This window comes from Oryctolagus cuniculus, chromosome 14 (assembly GCF_051225735.1).
Source record: "Oryctolagus cuniculus isolate XC-2025 breed Fujian yellow rabbit chromosome 14, ASM5122573v1, whole genome shotgun sequence".
Taxonomy (NCBI): domain Eukaryota; kingdom Metazoa; phylum Chordata; class Mammalia; order Lagomorpha; family Leporidae; genus Oryctolagus; species Oryctolagus cuniculus.
In genome coordinates this window covers 13,583,398-13,607,210 of record NC_142880.1, presented here as the reverse complement: position 1 = coordinate 13,607,210, position 23,813 = coordinate 13,583,398, and the positions used below count along the sequence as shown (strand labels likewise).

The 23,813-nt window shown below is 42.0% G+C and overlaps 1 protein-coding gene across 2 annotated transcripts in view; it reads right to left on the bottom strand.

Moving 5' to 3' along the window:
- The window catches only part of ADGRV1 (adhesion G protein-coupled receptor V1), a 603,645-nt gene that overhangs the window by 283,453 nt on the left and 296,379 nt on the right, over positions 1–23,813 (bottom strand). For both annotated transcript variants that reach the window (XM_089313009.1, XM_089313008.1), the window contains one exon: positions 16,634–16,734. In XM_089313009.1, coding sequence (XP_089169135.1) covers positions 16,634–16,734 — 101 coding nt within the window. The remainder of the gene's footprint in view (positions 1–16,633; positions 16,735–23,813) is intronic.

The following is a 23,813-nucleotide window of genomic DNA, read 5'->3' as shown; positions in this document are numbered from 1 at the left end:
GCTTATTAAATGGTAGCACATTTAATGAGTACTTAAATGACATTAACAGCCCACTAATTAGACCCCTTTATCACACACAAAAAATGTCATACTAACAGGGTCATAATTTCCGGCAACAGTGGACACAGGTGCTCTGCCGTTAGCTATTTTTCTTTCTTCCCCCTTAACTTGATTAAGCCAGAAATAATGAGCCAATGTGAACCCTTCCTGGAACGCATCAGTTAATTTCTTTTCAAAAATGGCACAGGTGCAATCCAGCAGGTTCTTGGCAATGCACTGGGGCAGGATCTAAGAAACACAAAATATTCCATCAATTATCAACTAAGGATGAGATGCGCAATGAAGCTCTTCACTTCAGTGTTTACCCTCGCGGTCTGGTTTTGTTAAACAGCAGCCCGGAGTGTTATGCAGTTAGGAAGAAAATGATGCATCAGTGAGCAGAAAGGAACTTTCCTAACAGAGTGAAAGCGAGGACATCGCAATATGAATCATACCTGCCAGAAAGAGTGTCGAGCCCGTGGGGCAGGCATTGATCACAGATGGGCTGAACAGGAAAGGCCTTTGTTAAAATCTCCCCGTGTTCAGAGACAGCTTACTTACAAGGACAAGGGATTGCCAAGACATGAGAGTTTTAAGATTACCAATGTATCTAGACATACTAAAAATATGCTCCAGAAAACTGACATACTGGGATGGTGGCTGCGGCTGTCATGAGTGGACAAACTCTCTGGGAAGTTAGGAATCCCATACTGCTCAGTGAGGCTGAGCCTGAGAGGCGGTCCAAGACGAACCCTTGTATGCTACTCTTCAGATAGAAACCTTATAAATCTAGAAATTAAAACCCCAAGTTCTACACTAAGCTCTCATGATCTCCTGTTACCTGATCAGGGTCTGTCTTCCCAATCTTTCCCTCCAACACACGTTCAAATACGATGCACATCAAGATAGAGCCCCCTACTCTGGGTATTCTGAGAGATGTCCTGTACTCTCCAACACTTAAGGCCTATCACTGATGATGCTTCCTTTGCTCAGCATGGTTTCCCTGGCTGTGACAACCTCCCCTCCACCTCCGACCACTGACATGCTATCTGACCATTGCCTTCTGTAGCTCCAGAAAAAACAAATAGGTACTTCATATGACACACATTCATGTACACAGGAGGCATGTATGCATACATACCTCCATACACATGTATGATCATGGTTGAAAGAAATGGGGCCACAATGAGTTGCTGTGGGTTAAGCTACTCTCTACAAAGCCATAATCTCATACAAGTGCTGGTTCAAGTCCAGGCTGCTCCACTTCCAATCCACCTCCCTGCTAATGCTCTTGAGAAAGCAGTAAAAGATGGCTCAAGTACTTGAGCCCCTCACACCCAAGTGGGAAATCAGGATTAAGTTCCTGGTGCTGGCTTTGGCCTGGCCCAGCCCTGGCTATTGTGGACATTCAGGGAGTGAACCAGCAGATGGAAAATCTTACTTTCTCTATTTCTGCCTAACTCCACCTTTCAAATAAATTAATAAATATTTTTTTTAAAAAAGGAAAAATCAGATCCACATGGGCTTACATCTTAGTCCTGCTTCAACAGTTAGAGGATCTTGGGCAGATTGAATTGTATTCTGCAAGACTCAGCTGAGTTATGTATAAGATGAAGAAGATAACGCACACAGCAGTGTTTCAAGAATAAAATGAGAGGCTGGCTCTGTGGCATAGGTTAAGCCTCCGCCTGCAGCACTGGCATCCCATGTGGGCACTGGTTCGTGTCCCAGCTGCTCCTCTTCTGATCCAGCTCTCTGCTAATGACCTGGGAAAGTGGCAAAAGATGGCCCAAGTGCTTGGGCCCCTGTACCCATGTAGGAGAACCAGAAGAAGCTCCTGGTTTTGGATCGGTCCAGCTCCTGCTGTTGTGGCCATTTGGGGAGTTAACTAGGGGATGGAAAACCTCTGCCTCTCAAATAAAAAAATCAATCTTTAAAACAATAATAAGATGGAGGGCACTTAAAGTCTCTGGAATATAACAGGAGTAAAAAAATATCAGCAATACCATTACCCATCTAGAATTATATAAATGAAATGGAAAAAAAAAACTTCCTAAAATATTTAATTCAACCAAAAATTTCAGTATATGCCACTTCACCATTTGAGAAAATCAAAGGATAAATTCAAAGAATTAAGAAGAAAATTGAAATTCTGGGAAACTCAGAAAGAAATGAGAGGAAAGTCATTCTTCCTTTGATGAGGATGACCAGTGCTTCCTGTAATCAAAGTGACTTTAAATTACATATTTTGAAAGAAAACAAGGGCAGCCATTTGGGACAGCAGTTAGAACACTGCTTGGGATGCCTGCATCCCATATTACACAGCGTTTGGGTTACAGTCCTGCCTCTGCTTCGGATTCCAGCCTCCTGTTGATGGGTACCCTGGGAGGCAGGAGGCGATGCCGCGAGTACTCAGGGTCCTGCCACCCACCTGAGAGAACTAGGTTGAAGTCCTGCCTCCTGGCTTCAGTGTGGTCCAACTCCTACTGTTACAGTGTTTTGGGGGGAGTGACCTAGCAGAAGATCTGTCTCTGCCTTTCAAAAAAAAAAAAAAAAAAAAAGTAAAAAATGTTTAAAACCTAAACACAGTATCTCAACTGTTCTGTCCCATAACCTCATACCATCTCTGTTTTTGTGGATGAATACTGCCTGTCCTTTCAAATCTCCTTTTAAGTCTTTGTCTTACCTTGTTTACCAATGCACTTCTCTTGTTTTCAGAATGGGCACAGATTGCTTTTCAACTGTGCATCAGTGAGTATTCTTGCGAGTTTAAGACCCTTTCCCCTTTCAGAGCGATGGTGCTGGTGGGAGCCGGGGACTCTGTTCCTCCGTGGATAAGCATCACAGTGCGGCTGAAGTCCTCACCCAGCTTGTGCTAATGGATGCCCTCCTGCCTTCCCTCTGCATACGGACTAGAGACCTGAATCAAAGCCTCGTCTCAGGAAAGTCAGTCTGACGCCTTATCCCACAGCGCCTTCCCCAAAAGCAACTTCCACTTAAAAGCTGCAGTGGGCAAAGCCTAGAGGAAGGATTACTATTCTCATTTTGTCTTTCCATGCAAAGGGGGTTAACTAACAAACATGGTCAGAGTTCTTCCCACAGTAAATTTTGATTTGCCAGTGGGAACAGTGTAAACGTAGGACAACAAAGAGCGTACGACGACCACACCATGCTGTGCAGGCCACGTTCACGAATCCCTCGCTTGCTCTAATTTCCTATCTGTACAAGAACACTTCAGAAAAGTTCATGGAAAATGGAATTAAAAGGAAGTTTTGGTGCAATTTTAAGAAGTGCATATGAGGAGTCTTAAAAAGCTAATGAAAAAGGAGTTTTGAGGACAAACAAAACAAGACATGGATTTCAAATACTTTGGGCACCAGAACAAATCTATCTTTAATTCCATTTTCTAGGAATTTTTGGCAGCTCTTCTTAGATGGCAGTCTTCTTGGAGATGCTGTGATGGGTACATTGGGGTTTGCTAGTCATTTATTTATTTACTCTTACATGGAATCTATAAACACCTGTGAACGTAAGGGAGTTTTTGACCTTTTGAAACTGCCCCCACAGAAGCGCTAAGGCGGCAGCGCTGGAACCAGATCCTAATGAACATGTAGGACTGGAGGCTCGGTAACCTGCCGGGAATCATGAATTCACAGAAGACAGCATCCCGAAGCTCTTCCAAACCACTTCTTTCGCCCTCTAACAGCAGTTACACTGGGAGGTAAACAACCTTTTCCGCCGCCCGCTTCCTCTCCCAGGGTCTCCGCTGACGCAGACGTCAGCTGGGAGGGAGGCCTGCGAAGGTTAGGCAGAGCGCCTTCCACGTCACTTGGCAGCCACTTGTAAACTCCAAAGAGTAAACCCAGCTTCAGCGACCGACGTGAAGCCAAATTGTTTCCTCTTTTCCAGTTTCTCACAAAACGGCTGGAACTGAGCCTCCCCTCACCCTACCAGCAGCCAATTCTGACGGAAGTCTGTTCTCCCAGACTGGCTTCTATTTAGGTGCAATTGCTTATATTGTTTTCCTTGGGCCTATTAATAACTTAGAAAAGAGCAGCCCACGCTGAATTTTAAAAAACAACAAGGCAAGTATTTTCCTGTGGTATTTTCGCTGTATTTTTCTATGGTCTTGTTCCGTCTTTAAGAATATGAATTCGATAGTAAATTCACTTAGGGTAATAACATGGAAAATATACACAGGATATATTTCCTACAGTTATACTGCTGGAATTTTCAATTTCATTGTATTTTTTTTGGGTTTTCCCCCTAAGGTGTATATAAAGGGCCCATAAACAGTTGTATGGAACTAATATTTTTATGCAAATTTAAGCACATACTGCAACAGATAAAGTTATACTGACTTATGGACTTAGGCCTTGTGAGGTCTTTGGCATATAACTACAGTGGACTGTGCTTGAAGCAACACTAAAAAAAATGCACTTTATATCCGATTTCTTCACTTGAACCAATGACAGGACTCACTGGGGCTGTTGTGAGAGGTTTAGTCTTTAAGATATGAATAGCTTTTAACTTCAGTGTATAATAAATGGTTCAGTTGACAGCAGGCATTACTTTAGTGTCAACAGAAGATCAAGAATAAAATCCCCCCAAAATCCGAAACCCCACTGACTCCTTACGGAACAAGCAATAGTACAGAACTGATACTTCAGCCTTCCCAGATCTGAGCAGTAACTGCATTTCCAAGAAAAACGCTTCAGGGACACAGCACTGTACCTGCGGAGCCCTGATTTACATCTTGGGAAAGCCTCCAAGAAATTCTCATTTCCTGTTGCTTCTCCCCAGATCAGCTCTGCTCAGCTCTGGCACTCCAGGGTTGCTCCTTCTCTTCCCGCTATGCACTGGAACCTGGGTCAGCCTCATGGTCCACCCTTGGTAGCTGCACCGTCCCTGATGCCGTGCAAACCACAGAGAACACAATCCTTCCTGTACCACTAATCCCGCCAGACACAGCCCATTCCTCTGCCTTTACTAATGTCTGTATTTTAATTAGATGTAGATTTTACTTGGTAAAGGCTTCTCATCTTTCAAGAGAGCTTAAGCATTCTCATCTTTTCAGAGGTTTCCCTGTTCCTATCCTTCATCCTGAACTAATAAGTCTCTCTTCTGGTCCTGCTGCATGCTGTACAAATTGCTATCATATGCTTACATCACTGTTATTTTAATCTATTTTCCTGTTAATACCTTCCTTCATAGACTATGAATTGCTTGAGGGTCTAAAATGTATCTTAGGTCTTTATGCCTGCAGTTCCTATCATAGAGTCTGATATCTATGATTCTAAATAACTGGAGAATGAGAACAAGGAATGACTGCTAAATACTGAGACAAATTGTGTAGGCACAAAAACATCAGAAAAGAGGTTTTTTTTTTTTTTTTAAACCCACAGAATAAACAGTTTTCTGCCATGATTAAGACTCAGGAGGGAGACAGACTTCCTTGCCCTCATCTGACTTTGTTGTATCCACACAAGAGTCCGTGATAATTAACCTTCACAAAGGTTGTCCAAAGAGCAACTCCTGATCCTTAGAGTGGAAGACTGCTCAAGTGTGGAGTGTTTGTATGACACAGTTTTCAAATGAGGTCTCATGAGTATCTAGTGAGTTAACAGGAATGAATGACCATAAGCAAAGCTAAAACTCTGGCTATCTAGCCATTCTACCTTAGACTCCACAGCCTTTGCACCCATATGGAGAGAAGAACCCGTATTAGCAGTGCCTACACACCTATGTGTATATACGTGCAAATGTTTGCATTGGCCTTCTAAAATAAATATTTATAGAGTACTTCTCTAGGCAGACTCAAAGCACCAGAAAGATAAAAAAAAAAACAAAAAACAAAAAACAATGCTTTCACTTTGCATCTAAAGATTACTAACAGAGTACCTGAAAGGCAAGATACAGGAGTGAAACTGACATTTTTGAGATTCAATGACTGTTTAACAGCTCTTATTCTTGACTCTTGAGAAACAGTGGTTTTTCCTTAATATATGTTGAACTCTTTACATAGTGTAGGGTTAATCTTATGAATATAAACTAAAAGTAGACCATTGTAAAAATTGAGAGGGAAATTAGAGAGGAAGAAGGGAAGGGTAGGAGCATGAGCAGGAGGGAGGGCAGGGTAGCAAGTAACACTATGCTCCTGAATCTGTATATTTGAAATGTATATTTGTATACCTTGAATAAATTTTTCAAAAACATTTTCAAGGTACAAAATCATGCTAATTGCAAAATATTTTAATTTAAAAATATTTCTGGGAAGGTAATGGAGATTTGTGATTGTTAGATCTTATTAACCAACTTGTTTTCAAAACTCCAGGCACTGTAACGAATGCTTTCAGCTACTCATGGACTTCTGGAGTCTGGTATCAGATGCAACCAACTCAGAAACCAAGAGTGGACTCATCACAAATACAAACAGGACCTAAACCTGACAAGATTGCTCATTATGTCTAGACATAGTGTAGCAGGTTGGGGTATTTCATCTCAGCCCCAACTCCAACATACTGCCAACATGACAACCTTGCTTCTTGTAGTCTTATTGTAATGGCTCATATGAATTACACTGGAACAATAGACATTTATAGTTACTAGAGTTAGGTATTACAGTTAGTTGTTATCTATTGTGAGTATCTACACCCAACACAAAATTTCATTCCTACAGAATACAGGAAGGTCTTATACTTAAGGAAAACCTTCCCACATACTCACTTCTCTGTTCTTTAATTTTGCTGCTGCTTTTCCTTTTATTTGAAAGGCAGAGACAGACAGACAGACAGACAACAGACAGACACTAAGACTATCTTCCCCACTGGTTCATTCCCCAGGAGAGCCAGGACTGGGCCAGGCCAAAGGTGGTAGGCAAAACTCAATCCAGGTCTGCCATGAGGAAGACAGGGACCTAACTAAGCACATGAGCCATCACCTGCTACCTCCCAGGATGTGCTTTAGCAAGAAGCTGGAGTCAGAAACGGTGCAGTGGGCTTAAGCCTGTCCTCAAAATACCGGCATCCTGTATAGGAATGCCAGTTGGAGTGCCCAGCTGCTCTCCTTCCGATCTAGTTCTCTACTAATATGACCGGGAAGGCACAAGATGTCGACCTAAGCACTTGGGCACCTGACACCTACCTAGGAAACCCAGATAGAGTTTCTGGCTTTAGCCTGGTCTACACCAAGCAATTGCAGCCAATTGGATAATGAACTGAAGATCTCTAATAAATCAATCTTTAAAAAAGCAAATATCTAACTCAAGCCCAATCACTCTGATATAGAATTTAAGAAAGCCTGTTCCATTTTTATGACCATTGATATTTTAGTCTACCTTTGGGCATGGTATATGAAATACAGAACAGTCTCTTCCCTCAGGGACTAAAAGCTTAGCCAGGCTGATAAGCACTAAATATAAGACAATCTTGGTGGAGCCAGTAGCTCAAGCCCAGGGACAGAAGTTCCTGGGACTTTTACACTTGGAAATCTAAAAACCAATTTTGCAAGGGCTACCTATTGAAAAGCTTCACAAAATGAAGATTTTACGAAGCAGACATTCAGCCTAGTGGTTAACACACCGCATCCCACTTTAGAGTGCTTGGGTTCAGTTTCCTACCAGGGCTCCCGACTCCAGCATCCCACTCAAAGACCTGAGTGGGGATGATGGTGATGGTTCAGATGTCTGGGTACCTGCCATGCACATAGGAGAACTGGATTGAATTTCCGGCTCCCAGCTTCAGCCTGGCTCAACCTCAGCCATTGCAGACATCTGGGGAGTAAACTAGTGGATGGGAGTTCTGTCTTTGTCTTTCTGTGTGTCTAACTCTCAATAAAAAGAAATTTAAAAATAAAAGGAAGCAATATTTCAGAGAGTTGCAAATGAGACTGATGAGAAGGTACCAGCGTGATCAGGGGAGTAAATGTCAAATCTGTCTGCAAGGAGAACTAGCTGGCTGGACAGCCCCACGGGAACAAATGAGAAGCACCCTTGAGGGCTCTCGCATCTCCTTGAGGAGCAACCGTGGACATGGCCTTGGAGGGGACACAGCCACTTGTCATGGGATGTGAGGCTCCAGCACCATTTAGTGGCTGATGTTTCTCATGTGCAGTGCACAGGCAATAATAACACCACCTACTACCTCACAGAGTGATGGAAACATTACGTGCAGTGATGCAAATCAAGTGCTCATTGCTGAGACGTTAAAAGTCTCTATTTTTAAAATAAATCTGTATCTCACATGTCAAATAGATAGATAGAATCCACACATGCGTGTACCTATCTATCAATCAATCAATCAATGATGAAAGGCACAGGGAGAGGAGGAGAGGTCGATCTTTTATCCACTGGTTCATTCCCTAAACAGCTGCAACAGCCAGGACTGGCCCAGGCCAAAACCAGAAGCCCAGAACTCCATCCAGGTCTCCCACTTGGGAGGCGGAGGCCCAAGCACTTTGCCATCTTTCCCGGGCACATTAGCAAGGAAGCTGATAGGAAGTGGAGCAGCTGGGACGCGAACTGCTACTGGTATGGGCATCACAAGCGGCAGCTTAACCCCATATGCCACAATGCTGCCTGATGCATAGATTCTTAAAGAAGGTGTCTGTACCACCCACAACTCAACCCGAGCAATGAGGACACTTCAGTTCTCACAAAGGGAAACCTCGAAGCAGATGCCTGATCCTGTCTACTACAGCTTGTGGAGAACAGAGTGCCTCAGTGGGAGAGCCCAGGGAAGGGCTTGATGGAGCCAAGCAAAGAAGATGGCCCTTAAAAGTCACCACACCCTTGAACTGGTTTAAGAAAACCTCAAGAACAGAAAAGCAGGCGTTGGTTTTCCAGAGGGCATCGAGAGGGTCCCACTCAGAGCTGAACCCAGAGGACCTCTGCACAGTGGACAGCGGCAGTGGTCACGCCCTTTCCCCGCAGCCCTGAGCCCCCTCGCTGGGGCCTTGTGGTCATGCTTTCTAAACAAGATCTACTCTCTTGTCTTCACAACTCTGCAAGGCAGGCATTCTTTTATTTTTCCAATGCAGCTCAGAGATGTTACCCTATTTGTCCTTCTCATCCCAGCGCCAGGACACCCCCGCCCCTCCATATTTGTTACTTAAAGTCCTTTAGAGCTATAATTAAATATTCATACAAACAATTCTCCTATGATAATTTCTCCTAGTTACAGACATCAAAAGAAGTCTTTTAAAAGCCAAGGACAGTGTATGTTTCAGAGGCTGTAATAGAAGATTCCAAACTGGTATTTTCTGGTGAAATCTGGATTTGCCTCATAAATTTTCCTAGGCACAAAAGCCATGCTGCAAACATGGTAATGTCACTGTAGCCCCATCCAGAGGCTTACTCACTCTTTCTGTTGCTTTGCTATTTCAGCATTCGGGAAAGTTTGAATTTCCCAGTAATGTGACCATGATACTATTCTTGTACCTTCATTGTCCACCAACTTTCAGTTTGCTGAGAAGTTTATTTAAGCTAAATTTTCCAAGTTTGCTGAGAAAATCAGACGAATTTTATTATTAAAAGACTTTAAGAAAGACACACTTGATATAGAAAGCAAAATCTATACTCAAGCAAAAGAAAGCAAAAACAACACACTTTTTTTCCTGGAATTGGACACTGATCAATATTCAAATTGTGCTCCATTTTGAATATCAAAACCAGCTTACCTCTTCCAAAGCACATACTTGTGAATAGCACAGTATTACTATTTTGGGTTGCAGAAGGAGCTATAAGCTATTTTGCTAACCCACAAGTTACTAATCTGCTTCATGATCCACAGCAAGTTCACATGAAGTTCAATAATGACAACAGCAATGCAAGGCCATCATAGAAATTGGGATTCCAGAAATGGGAAAGGGAGGGAACTTCAAACTCAAGCTTTAATTTTGCCTAGGGAAAAAAATATGATTCAGTTACACACACTAGCAGGCACCAATATCTTTAGATATATAATATGTCAAAGCAATCAAGATGTGTAACTATAAACATGGAATAGAGAAAAATTTACGAATTCCTTTTATCTTTCCATGGGAGGTTCTCAAAATAAGAAACACTAAGAAGGAAGCAGACCCTTCTCTGAGCCAGGTTCTGTGATCGGAGCCACCAGACTTGTCCCTCTTCCTGGGCCCCCCACTGCCTTTCACAGCTGGACCAGAGACCCTAGCTCTCACTCAATTTGAGGATTCACCTTCCACTGATGATTGCTCCTTCCACTTGAAATTGTTTTTCTTCCTTTGGCTTCAAAGAAAATTTTATGCTTTAATTTCTCTCCCAGAGATCCCTCTCATTCCACGTATCTGTGTTTCACTACATGGGCTTTGGAGCCACAGACTTGGCTACGAATCATCCCTCCCTCTGGGATGTACGCTGGAGAACCAAGGAAGGTAACTGAATCTCCTCAGTATCATCTTCTCCATTTCTCAAAACAGTGACAACAGGACCCACCTTGTCTTCTTGCTTAAGAAATCAATAAGGCAAAGCCTATAAGCTACTACGTCCAATCCCTTAAAGACAAAGGCAGCCTTGACGACATTGGCCAGGTGCATTCTGTATTCACAAGTTCTCCCCAAGCCCTGTGTGGGAGAGCCAGGACTTCTGCACTTACGTAGAAAAGGTGCCAGTCAGCAGCTTGGATGTGCCAAGGAAACTCTAAAACATCCAATGCCCCATCTCTGTCCTGTTGTTAAGCTTTTCCTATTTAACTCAAATGGAACCACCAGTTTAAGTCACCATAAAGGTCTTTACCTCCTTTGGAGACAGAGTAAATGTCATTAATTCCTCATTTGTGCGGCAGCACAGCTTGGCGTTTAAGAAGTCTACTGCTGTCTTCAAACACCAGCTGTGTCACTCACCACCACAAGACCCAGGGCAAGCAACTCCACCCCATCACACAATCTCCTCATGTGTAAAACAGGAGCAACATGAGCACCTGCCTCATAACCCCCAGCTCCTATGACATCTTTAAAGTATTTTGTTAATATTTATTAAGTAAAACTTGTAATGTGCCCATTTTCTTGATTTAAGGAGAGGAACATGGGGGTGTGGCATTGTGGGTAAAGCCTCCACCTGCAGTGCCAGCTGGCATCCTCTATGGGCACTGATTCAAGTCCCAGCTGCTCCACTTCCAATCCAGCTCTCTGCTATGGCCTAGGAAAGCAGTGGAGGATGGCCCAAGTCCTTGGGCCTCTGTACCCATGTGGGAGACCCAGAAGAAGCTCCTGGCTTTGGATCGGTACAGCTCCTGCCATTGTGGCCATTTGGGGAGTGAACCAGCAGATGGAAGACCTCTCTCTCTATTCCTTTGCCTTTCAAATAAAATACATCTTTTTAAAAAAAGAGGAACATGGAACTGAAATACTCTTAACACAAAAACTGTCATTCCTTCCTTCGATTTTTCATTGCCATCACCTTTGTCCAAGCTCACATCCATTTTACCCAGACAAGAACAGAAGCTGCCCACTCTACCTTTATAAATTCCCTCTTTTTTTTAAAAAAAAAAAAAGACTTTTTTATTTCAAAGTAAATAAGAGAAGGGTCTTCCATCCACTGGTTCACTCCCCAAATGGCTGCAATGACCAGGACTGGGCCAGGCCGAAGCCAGGATCTTCCTCCAGGTCTTCCACATGGATGGCAGGAGCCCAAGCACCTGTGCCGTCTGCTGATGCTTTTTCCAGGGCATTAGCAGGACTCCCTCTACTTCTAGTCTCTCATCTACTCTAATCCAATCCTCACTTAACCCCTTATCACCAGGTTAACACTTAAATCCTCCTTTCTCCTCCAGAGTTCCTAGATTTGGTAAGTCGCAGGGTTCTCAGACAACGTGGAGCCACCTCTCCTGCAGCCCAGTTTAATTAATTTCTCTGCAGGCATCTGCAAGCCCCACCCAGGTGGGACTCCCCAGGTTCACTACGACCTCATGCCCTTATTCCTGTTCTTTTTCCTAGCCAGAATTTGCTACAATTTGTCTTCCAGTCTTATCCATCCTTCAAGAACCAGGCCACTCTGCGATCCCTCACAGGACCTTGTCAAGCGGACACTGTGTCTTCAACCTACGGGATCTTCCTCTCTGGATGCACTTGGTTCTCAACACGCAGTTGCTGTTTTAGGTTGTTATTTACATGCCTTAACATGTGGGTGTCTCGCTTGGTATTTCGCACTGTAAAATCTCAATACTGACCACGTGTAGATGAGATAGAAATGGCCCAGGTGAAGGAGGAATAAAGATATTGTCGTAATACTGATCCAAGAGAAGGGTCTACAGGTTTTTTAAATTTTAATTTCATGACTGGGTGACTGAATGACATTCACAATCATGAACATGATGTTTTGCCATACTGATGAGCATACCTAAATTATTATGTACAGAAAAGAAAAGGCTTACATATGTAATAGCATTAAAAATGGAGATGCTCACAAGCATTTTAAGGGGAAGAAAGAATTTGGGGGGAGGTAGTGGTTATATCCTCTTTCTGGTGACTTATTTTACACCTGATTCAACACTGAGAAGTTCTGCAGAGAATGAAATGGTACGGGAAATACCAAAGTAAGAGCCTCGACTGCACTCCGAATCAGACATCAGTTTGCTTGTCTGGACCTTTTTCTCAAGCACCTCCCCCCACACACAAAAAAATAGGAAAACCAGAAGAATTCAGAAGCATACGTCCCTCTTTAGAAAGGCAATGATAAATGGCCACAATTTTAAGGCAATGACATTTTAAAGTTAAAGAAATAGTGTGTTTCTAAAAAATATGTATAGTATGGGAAACAGGTGGATAGCATGGATTTATACTAAGAAGAATACAGCATCAAGAGTAATTCTTATGCCATACGTAGCTAATCTAATCTTTCACCAAGCAGGTGCAGATCACACAATGACTTTCAGGAGGCAGCAGTCTTGGGACAACAGTGTGAGGTGTTGGGAAGGGGACTGAGCCCTGTGCTGTCTAGAGGAGCTGGCACTTGGGAGGTCGCACATGGCTCCTGGCCTCTGTCATGCTCAGAGATTTTCAAAGCTGCGAGATGACATGAACCCCTAAAGCAGACTCCTTTTGCTGGACCTTTCCTGGGATGCCAGACGTCCCAAAATGAGATCCCGAAATGATGCAGAATGAGAAACTGGACAAAAAAACACTGATCACCTGGCTTTCACCTACCTCCAGTCTTCTGAAATTTAAGGTAATTCCTTTCTGTCTTAAGGAAAGTGTCTATGCAGCTAAAATGCAAACACACCCACTGGCTACTAAAACTTAAATTCAGGTATTTCAGATTCCCAGATATTCACATGGTCACCAGAGCTGAAAATGTATAGGATTTCTAGCATATGTAGTCATATTTAAAAAAATTATTTTGACAGAGTTAGAGAGAGAATCTTCCATCTCCATCTGCTGGTTCATTCCCCAGATGGCCACAACAGCCAGGGCTGGGCCAAACCAAAGCCAGGAGCTTCATCTTGGTCTCCCACATGGGCAGCAGGGGCCTAAACACTTGGGCCTTCTTCTACTTTTCCCAGGCCATCAGCAGGGGAGCTGAATCAGAAGTAGAGCAGCCAGGACACAAACTGGTGCCTATGTGACATGCCAGCATCAGAGGCTGTAGCTTTACCCACTATGCTCCGATGCCGAAATGTAGTCATGCTTGTACACACTTTTTCCTGAACAAATTTGTTTTCCAGTTTTAGAAAATGTTTAATCCATACAAACGAAACACAGAAAAACAAATGTTTTCTCCTTGCTCAGCATTATTCAGAATAAACACTATTTTATCTTATCATTTTTCTATTAGGAAACCTCTGTTCTTTTTTTAGATTTGGAGAACTGCTTTTCCTGACAGAACCCCAAGAACTGAGAAACCCTGAACTGCAAACTTGGCCTTTGTCCCAGTTGTTTACAGATGTATCATGGCACACACAGGTTGGCACTGTGATCCTAAGATTAAAGAAAAAAAAAATCCCAAAGAGAGCATTAGATTTTTTCCCCCACCAAGTTAATCCACTGCCATGAAAACTTGTTTACTGTTTTGCACACCATACTTGAAGTGAATGGTCCCACGTTTTCTTGCCATTTAATCTTCTTTTGTAGATAAGTGAGAAAAAATAACTTGGCATTGAAGAAGAATACATTCTTTTTGATAAACTACTGAAAATACAAACCTTAAGACTTCTAAATATGAAATTCTAGTGATCACATTTTTCAACATCAACAGCCACACTTCTGACAGCTTATCACAGCACAAATATACTGAGGAAGATAGTTTTCTGCCCCCATATTTAAATATAAATGATAGAAAGTACATCCAAAGTGGGGGATGGACAAGCTTGCGTAAGGGCACCTTAGTAACTAAGTATCTAGTTCAACTCTGATTAAAGAGGCTAAAGGACAAAAGTAGGAATCCACAAATGTGTATTTGTTGCAATTACTTTTCTACTTTAATCAAAGAAGCCCAATGAAAACGTCATTTTTTTTTTCAAACTAGGCTCCACATTGCTAGACTGACAGTAAGACTTGAACAACAACAGCCAATCATCTGCCGCCACCTGCTGGTGTTTTACAGTTACTGACTCTAAAAAGTGCCAGAACGGCAAACTAGATTGAAGCTGACTCATTTGACATTTAAAGCAGGAATAATCTTTAGATTCTCACATATCGTTGTCTTGTGCATATACACATTATATAATAAATCATGGACATAATGTCCTACAACTTCTAGAAATAGAGTAGAGTCAAATTTGAGCTCATTTTTCCAACTGCTTGATTCATGTACGTATTAATACCACATTGCTCCAAAAGGAAGTCAGAGCTATCACATTTAACTTGTCTCCTTCCCCAACAAAAGCCATTTTACTTAGTCCTACATCAGCAATAAAGACTGGAAAAGGAATGGTGTTGGCAGGCCTGTCTACAGTATTCACAACACCCAAGGGGAGGTCAATGCTTGAAGCTTTATTCTCTTCGGCAACAACCCACAGGCCCAGCCTGTATTTTTGAGGACTTCCTTGAAGTCAGCTAAAGTTCTAAACATGTCCACACACCATGGATGCAGGACTCTGAACGAAAGATCAGAGGCTGGGAACCTAACATCCCAGCTGGTAAGTCTCTAACTGGAGCTATAAACAGGACTTTAACATTTAGAAAATGGGGACCTTTAAAAAAACAGTGTGTTATCTAAGATCAGACTGCTAAGACAGAGTATCAAGGCAATGTAAGTGGTCCTGTCAAGTTCAGTGCAAGTCCCCTTTAGTAATAACAGTTACCTCCACCAATCATAGTGCTTTCAAAACACAATGTGGGATACTTCTGAAATCCAGCACTCCATTATTCACTGAAACACGCAGGTATGAAATTTACAGCTCATTTTTACTCAAACAGGACACAAAAAGGCAAGAGAATTCAATGTTCCAGATATTTCTCCACCAACAGCATTTTTTTTTTAAAGTTCTGTTCAGAATTCAGTAAGATGCACTTCGGCTTTCTAAAGCGCAGGGTGCAGGGTGAAAACACAGAGTGCAATTTATACAAAGTGAATTTATGCAAAAACCAGCAGCCAATCAGGAACCAGCATTGTCTGCCCGCCAAAAGAGCAGAAAACACGGATGGCTATACTTTACAAAATGATATTGAAAAGTTTCCACTATGTAGCACATTCTTACAGCCTGGATCTACAACTTCAGCCTCCTGTAGAAGCGAGCATTCTTTCCCGACTTGCCTACATCAATGTCTGTGCCATGACTTCCCTTCAACAACAAACTGTGTGAACTTTTGCTCACTTGAGTCCCAGCTCAAAGAACTTTTCTTCAATGAAGACTTCCTTGAAACTAAACAGAAAATTGAGGTCCTCATGCACATTAACAGAGCAGTCTGTCAGAAGTCTATGTTGACACATCACACCCAATTGCTGTTTTTAAATATGTTCTAGGAATCTTTGAAAAGTTCAAGGAAAATAAAAAGTTTTCCTGCACCAAAATAAACTTCCCTTTGAATTCCATTTTGCTATGAACTTTCCAAAGTGGCCTAAGTGCATGTACTTTTAGAGTCTGAGTAACTGATGGACAGAAATCACATTTAATTTTATATTTTATTTACTTTCCTTCTGAGTCTTGAACTGCATTAAGTTCTGTTTTAAATTGCATGCTAATGAGTAATTGTCTTCCACATTTTTCTTCTACCATAGACAGTTTTTCCATAAACCAATAGTCTACTCTATTAAATAAGCCAATCTATATTATCTTTATTTTTTAAAGTGTATATGCTCTTAATGCCCTCCATATAAAGGAATCTGTAACACAGCCTGCTTTGTTTGAATGGATTAATATATACATGTCAGCAATATATTAGACATGTATTAGATTACAGTTGGAGGCTTTCTGATTATTTGTCTCTAAGTGCTATTAAGGTGCTTCTCTGTAGACAGAAGCTCACAAAACACACATTTTAAACCCAGTTCAGATGTTCCCTGCACCCCTCTCCTTTCCCATCCACAGCAAAACCAAAACAAGCTCATTTCAACTAAGTTTAAGATTAAACATTACTTATGCGTTCACAGAAGACGGAACACGAACATCTTACAATCAAGCAGAAATGCCACTCCTACCTGTGTTCCCAAGCTGGCCACCATCATGTGAGTCAGAAGTTTAGCTGCAAACATGGAGTACCTGGCACAGAAGATGTGAGAAAGGACAGCCAAGCAAAGACCTGCAGAAACAACAAGTCCGTGTATGCTTTTAGACTCCCTAAACAGACAAACAATGTCACAGCCCAATTCTCCAGGTCAGCTAAGCCCAAACGTAAGGCCTGTCACCTGCCCATTCTACCTGCTCAGTTTCATCTACTCTTTTTGACATGATATGCAGAATCTCCATACTTTTGAATGAGGCTCACAGGGTAACTTTGGTTTCCAAATACCTACAGGTTCACTTCCTTGGTACAAAGAAAACACAAATCAAGTAGGTTAACAATTTTATTAAATATTTGGTTTTCTATATTTATGATAGTCAACTTTTCCTGTTTAAGGAAAAAAATTCTCATTTTCTAAGAACAAGTAGCTTGACTAAACAGATATTTACAGAGGTAAAAAGGATTTCTCAGGCATAAAATTATGAATGGCACTACCAAAACCCCAGTTTGGTAATTACCCCTTTTTATCTTCTATGAATAGTTACGTAATTATAACAGAGGCATTTATGAATTTTACAGGGAACTACTGTAAAACACCACTGGTGCCAAAAACCAGGAACACAATGTGTTCTTCCCGCCAAAATGACTTTGAACCTAAGCATCTAAATTGCTAAGTGGTATGAAGAAAATGTTTTGTCATTTATTTATTTATTTGAAAGGCAGAGAGGAAGAGACAAAGAGACATAGAGATCTTCCATCCACTGGTTCAATCGCCAAATGGCTGCCATAGGCAGGCGTGGGTCGGGATGAATCCAGGAGCCGGGAACTCCATCCAGGTCTCCCACTAGGGTGGCAGTGGTACAATAACTTGTGCCACCTTCTGCTACCTTCCCAAGTGCATTAGCAGGAAGCAGAGAAGCCAAGACCAGAACTGGCACTCAACCCACTGCACCACAACACTGACTCCCTGTTATTACCTTTACGCCTACTTGAATTCACCTATTTAGCAGGTTTCTGGGGATGGTTAGAACCTCAGCACTAATCCACAGATGTTTTATCTTGCAGCACATATAAATTCCTTGTAATGCCATATTTTAAAAATATACATTTATTTGAAATATATTTCCTGGCTTTTAAAATGTACCTGTGTTGCAAATGGTGGCCCACTTTCTTTTTCCCGAAGTCTCATCCTCAATGGCACTATTTTGTTTAGGGACTACTGAAACAGAGCGACAACTGGCTTGTAATATTCTGCCTGGCCATGTAGTTGGCATGCATAACCTCATTTCAGTACATCAACGCCTCCTTGACAAACAGGACACACTGCACTCCTGTAATACTTGGTTTTCTTCCATTAGCTTCTCTGAACCAATGGACAGACTTGTACGGTTTACCACACGTTGGCATGAATGCACTGGGCCTGGACAAAATATCCACACAGGGTTTTCTGACTCATTTTCTGCTAAGAAATGCCTCTCAGTACTCCTTTCGGGAAAAGATTTCAATTGTCTTTTCACATTTTATTAAGGTAGACTAAGCTCTCCACCAGAGGGAAGCCTTTGAATTGCTCTAGGTTTTGGGCTTAGAAATCTGGTCGAGTAGTCTGAGCAATCCTTTTTTAGGAAGGCTGCCATGAGACCATGGGACTGCTGTGCAGGGCCTGGAGCTGCCTCCAAAATCCATCCCTCAAGGTGCAGTTTCATCAGAACCTGCAGTCATACCTGGTGTTGACCCTCACGAGGGGGGACTATGTACTACGGGAGCTGATGCTCAGACTCGCTAAAATACACTTTGAGTTCCCTGGAAGGATTAGACCCAGCTTAAATTCAGGGTTTCAGCTGTGTGTGTGTGTGTGTGTGTGTGTGTGTGTGTGTAATACACTGACATAAGTGCAGGGCCTGCCAATTTTCTTCATTGTAAGCCACATGATCAGAAATGTGTGCTTTACTGTAAATTTACTGAGTTAGATAACAATGTGAAGCAAAGGGATTAGGGTTGAGCAAGAGAGAAATACAGGAGCCAACTCCTTTTCCTAGTTCATGAGAACTTAAAGTCCTTTTCCTTCACTTGCTAATCCTCCAGTATACTCCTGTTTCATGACATGAATTTAGTGCTGTTAAAGCAACCCGACTCAGAAATTCCGAGTGAAGCATATTAAGCTCCAGTTAACATGCTGGCATGCCACCTGGTGGCAATCCGGGGTTCAGAGCCAGTGGCAGGGAAACGGGCCAGATTCTATTGGCATATAATTGGTCATGGCTATCAAGGCTCATTTTTTATTTAGAGAGAATGTTGCTAACTCCCTCACGTGGGCTGTACCCTGGCCTGGGAACTCATCTGGCTTAGGGTGGTTATGGAATATCTTAAAGAAATAAATGCTTCTGGGACCAGGTTTATAAAATATTATATATTGTTTCTAAAATGCTATATGCTAATGTAGGAAAATAGCAGGCATATTTTCTGATTACCTGTATTTAGCATATATACTTCAGATTTACAAGTCAATTTTCAAAAACAAGTATTCGTTTAAATTACTTAACATAAATATGCATATCACAAAGCATATTTAAAAGGAAAAGGATATTTAATTCATTCACTCACACAAATGACTTTTTTACATATGCATATTAACATGCTTGTGTATAAAAACATACACCCAAATTCCTCTGTTGTTTGGCATAGTTTGAGAATGGGGCACATTTTTCCAAATAACTAGGGTTTCCTCTACAAGAAAAATCTTAGTACAGTTTCCCATGAAATTTTCTTTAAAAATTTATAAGTTGCATATCTATCATTCATCCATCTCTCTAGATCTGCCTCTTCCATTGACAAGTCCAAATAAAAATCAAATTTCCATTACTTCATTGCTAAATCAGCTATTAGCTTTTAGCTTGGTTTCTTGTGTTTTCCCACTCAATGCTCACTGGGCACGGCTACATTTTCCACTTGGTGCTGCTCATCCATACTGATCTCCACATTCCTGAAATTCTCTCAACACAATGTCTTTTGGCTTCTGCCACTTGTAAGCTAAGGGCAGGGAAAGAAAATATCTAAGCCTGGAAATATTTCTACTGAAGAAAAAAGTCAATATGAAGCATCTGGGAGCACACAGGCTCTGTGTATTATGGGAAAGGATTGGTTCCAAAGGGGCAAGGTTGCCAGGAGACTGGACTCCAGATCAGCAGGTGGTGAGACCTGCGCTGCTCCACACTATTTTCCCCAGTCACCAGTCTCATTGATCAAAACGGGACCGAAGTAAAAACTCAGTTTCTTGGTTCCACCAGTCACATTCCCAAAGTTGAGAACTACCTGTGCCAAACGCTTCTATCATCAAAAAGGCTCCTACTGCACAGTACTATGTTAAAAGTACCCTGAAGAAAAATGTCAAGAAAAAGTCATATTCCAAAGAATTTTTATCAGAAATGGTTAAATATAGGGTTTGGCACATGCAAGTATGAATGAGACACAGAGCCAAAACTGCCTTATTATCAGAGGACGTCAGAGCAACACTGCTCATGCATTGACTTATTCTTTTAGCCAATCACTATTTGAACTACTTCATGCCAGGGACAGCATTGGACGACACTCTAAAAGATAGACCCTCTGGCCTCTTGGTGCTTGTCTGTCTCTCTGTATCTTCTCCCAGTCGGAGACTGGTTTGTGCAAAGTCACAGAACCCATTCTGGTCAAAGAGATGAGGTGTTCAGGAAGGTTCTTCATTGATTTTACAGGATGCAAACATGCGCTTCTCCCTGGGCAAGCCTGGACATCGTTAGTATGACGCCTATGGCTGCTGCAGCCAGCTACAGAGCAGGCAGGGATGCAGCCAGGAGTAACGTGAGGGGAATCTGACAGCAGAAAGTTGGGAGGAGGCTAGGGTCCTGAGGACAACACAAAAGTGCTGAGTCAATCCAGGAATGACATCCATTTACGATGTCTCTTAATTGTCACGTTACTTACAGTCAAACTCATCCTAAACAACACCACATCCTACATATGTACATATTCAGCAGAATCCAACATTTTGGGAATGCTGATTGGGATGCTCACATCCCATATCTGGTCCAAGTGCAAGTTCCACTCTCAATGGAGCTTCCTGTTAATGTACCACTTGGAGGCAGCAGGTGATAGCCCAGGCAGTTAGGTCCTTGCCACCAATGTGAGAGACCTGGATTGAGTTCTGGGCTCCTGACTTCAGTTCAGCCCAGTTCCAGTTGTTGAGTGAATCAGGAAAGGGAAGATCTTTTTCCCCCCCCACATAATTTTTTAATAAGATTTATTTATCTGAAAGGCAGAGTTAGAGAAAGGGAGGGAGATCTTCCATCCGCTGGTTCACTCCTCAAATAGCCACAATGGCTTGAGCGAGGCCAATCCAAAGCTAGGTGCCAGAGCTTTTTCCGAGTCCCCCATGTGAGTGCAGGAGCCCAAGCACTTAGGTCTGCTGCTGCTTTTCCAGGCACACTAGCAAGGAGCAGGATCAGAAGTGGAGCAGTTGGGATTCAAACCATGCCAGCACTGCAGATGCCAGCTTAACCTGCCACGCTAGCACACAGGCCCTCACAGATATCTTTTAAACGAATTAAAGCTAACTGATTTATCTATCAACTGCAGTTATCCCTTCCAACTGCTCCATTTTTAGTTCTAAGCATTTTGTTTTCTGTTCTTGGGAATATCTCCCCGTTTGATAGTTAGAATGAAGCTGTTTTGATGTACTCTCTCCCTTAAGTCATGATGGCTATTTTAGGCAATGATTACAGCAAATGTGAATTTTGTGTTTTGGGAAGAATTTGACACAAAATTGTCAAAAATATCTCTAATTAGAAAAAAAAATGGAAAATGAATGTGTAGCATCTGGCAATATTTTTTTCTGGAAAAGCTATCAAAATTTCATATTATAAGATACGAAAAGTGCAACTTAAATATTCTTATAGGTTAGTATACAGAAGGCATAATCATCTTCAAAGTATTTTGGATCCTGTTAATAAACCTGTAAGCTGTATTAGTCAGCAATTTATAAATAATTATTCACTGCATAACTGACATTGTATTGACATTAATCATTTAGTAATCTGTAAAATGTCAATAAAAAGACCAACCCTTTAAAGGTGAGAGCTTTACTTTGACTAATATAAGGATTTCTCCACTAAAAGAGAACAAAAATAATGACACTGGAGCATGTGTTTTGCCCCTAGTAGTTAAGGTGCCAGTTGTGTTGGCCATGTCCCATAGTGAAGGCCCTGAGCTCAAGACACAGCACTGCTCCCCACTCAGGCTCCTGCTAACGCGCACAGTGCAAGTCAGAAGGTGTTGCTCAAGTGCTAGGTCCCTGACACACACATGGAAGGCCAGGATGAGGTCCCAGCTCCTGGCTTCCCAGTTGTGGGCATCTTGAGAGTCAACCAGTGGCTGGGAGCTCTCTCTCTCTCTGCCCCTCAGATAAGCAAACATGTAACTAAGTATTTTTAAGCCAATGTGAGGTCCCTGGCCCAGCACTAACCCCGGCTCAAGACCACTCCAGAGGCCAATGTTGTGGCACAGAGGGTTAAGCTGTGGCCTGGGATGCCAACATCCCATACGGGAGCTCTGGTTCAAGTCCCAGCTGCTCAGATTCTGATCTAGCTCTCTGCCAATGCACTTGAGAAAGCAGTGGAAGACAGCCTAAGCACTGGGTTCTTGCCACCCACATGACAGACCCAGATGTTGTGCCTGGCTCCTGGCTTTAGCCTCTCCCAGCCTTGGCTGTTAAAGCCACCTGGGGAATGAACCAGCAGATAGAAGATCTGTGTCTTTCAAATAAATAAAATAAAAATATAAAAAAAGACAAGCCCAAACATAAGAGACTCACCTACAAGTACACCAAACATGACCTACTTCATTCATTGATGCTAAAACTAAAATGGAATATGGTAGGTTATAGAGTATCTCATGAAGATTATGAGAATGTAGACAGGACTTCTATTCAGATTCAAAAATCAGAATAATCCAATTCAATACTCTATATCTGATAATAACATATCAAAAGAATTATGGGACGGCAGAGTAGATTTCAACATTATATTGCAAAGGGTAATGCATACCTCAAAGCAAGCCGAATTTCCTTAATAACTGTACTACAAAACTGGCATTTTCACCTAAAACTATTTTAAGTTCTATTTCTCCCAAGTCATCTTTGTGATGAGTTCCATAACATTACAAGCCAACACAGCAAATATTTTACTTTTCTTTATGGTAAAGAATGACTTTAGTTTCATTTTCTGGAATTTGATAAACTGATTTACAATTTAACATCACAGGAACTTATTTTTTTAAAACTGAAGATCGCCAAACGTTTTGACCACTCTTCCGTTCTAGTATAGTAATTCCAACTGCAAACTGCTACACACACACTATGATCTCCTCTGATTAGAAGAAGCAAAACATTAAATTTCTATCAAATTGTACGTTACTATATTTCATGAAAAGAACCAGTAAATTGTCATTAAACTCAAATGCACATTCAGTGTGGCCTGACCTAAATTATAGAATATGCATAGTAAGAAACGTAAGATCTCTTTTCTGGGGGCAGGTATTTGGTCTATCAGTTAAGAAGCTGTTTAGGATGCCCACATCCCACATCAAAGTGCCTGGGTTTGATGCCCAGCTATGGTTCCAACTCTACCTTCCTGCTAATGTAGACCTAGAGAGGCAGCAGTACCAGCTCAAGTAATTGGGCCCTGCCACCCTCGTGGGAGATCTGGGTTGTATTGTTGGCTCCTAACTTTAATCTGGCATTAGTCATTGTAGGCATTTTGAGAATGAACCAGCCAATTTGCCTCTCAGATACATTTTCTTGTTTTTAAATTCTCCTTTTGGTGCAGTGGTTTACATACCACATGGGACACCCACATCCCATCCCAAAGTCTTGGCTCCACTTCCACACCCAGCTTCCTGCTAGTGTGTACCCTGAGATACCACAGAATTCTTGGGCTCCCACCATCCATGTGAAAGACCCAAGGCCAGTCCCAGCTGTTGTGGGCATTTGGGAAGTGAACCAGTGAAGGGAAACTATATCTATTTGAAAGGCAAATACAGAAACAGATTAAGTTTATGTGTGCAACAATCTCTTTTCTCTCATCTCCAGGCTGATGACATTCATATTTTCCTGAAGCTGAAACTGG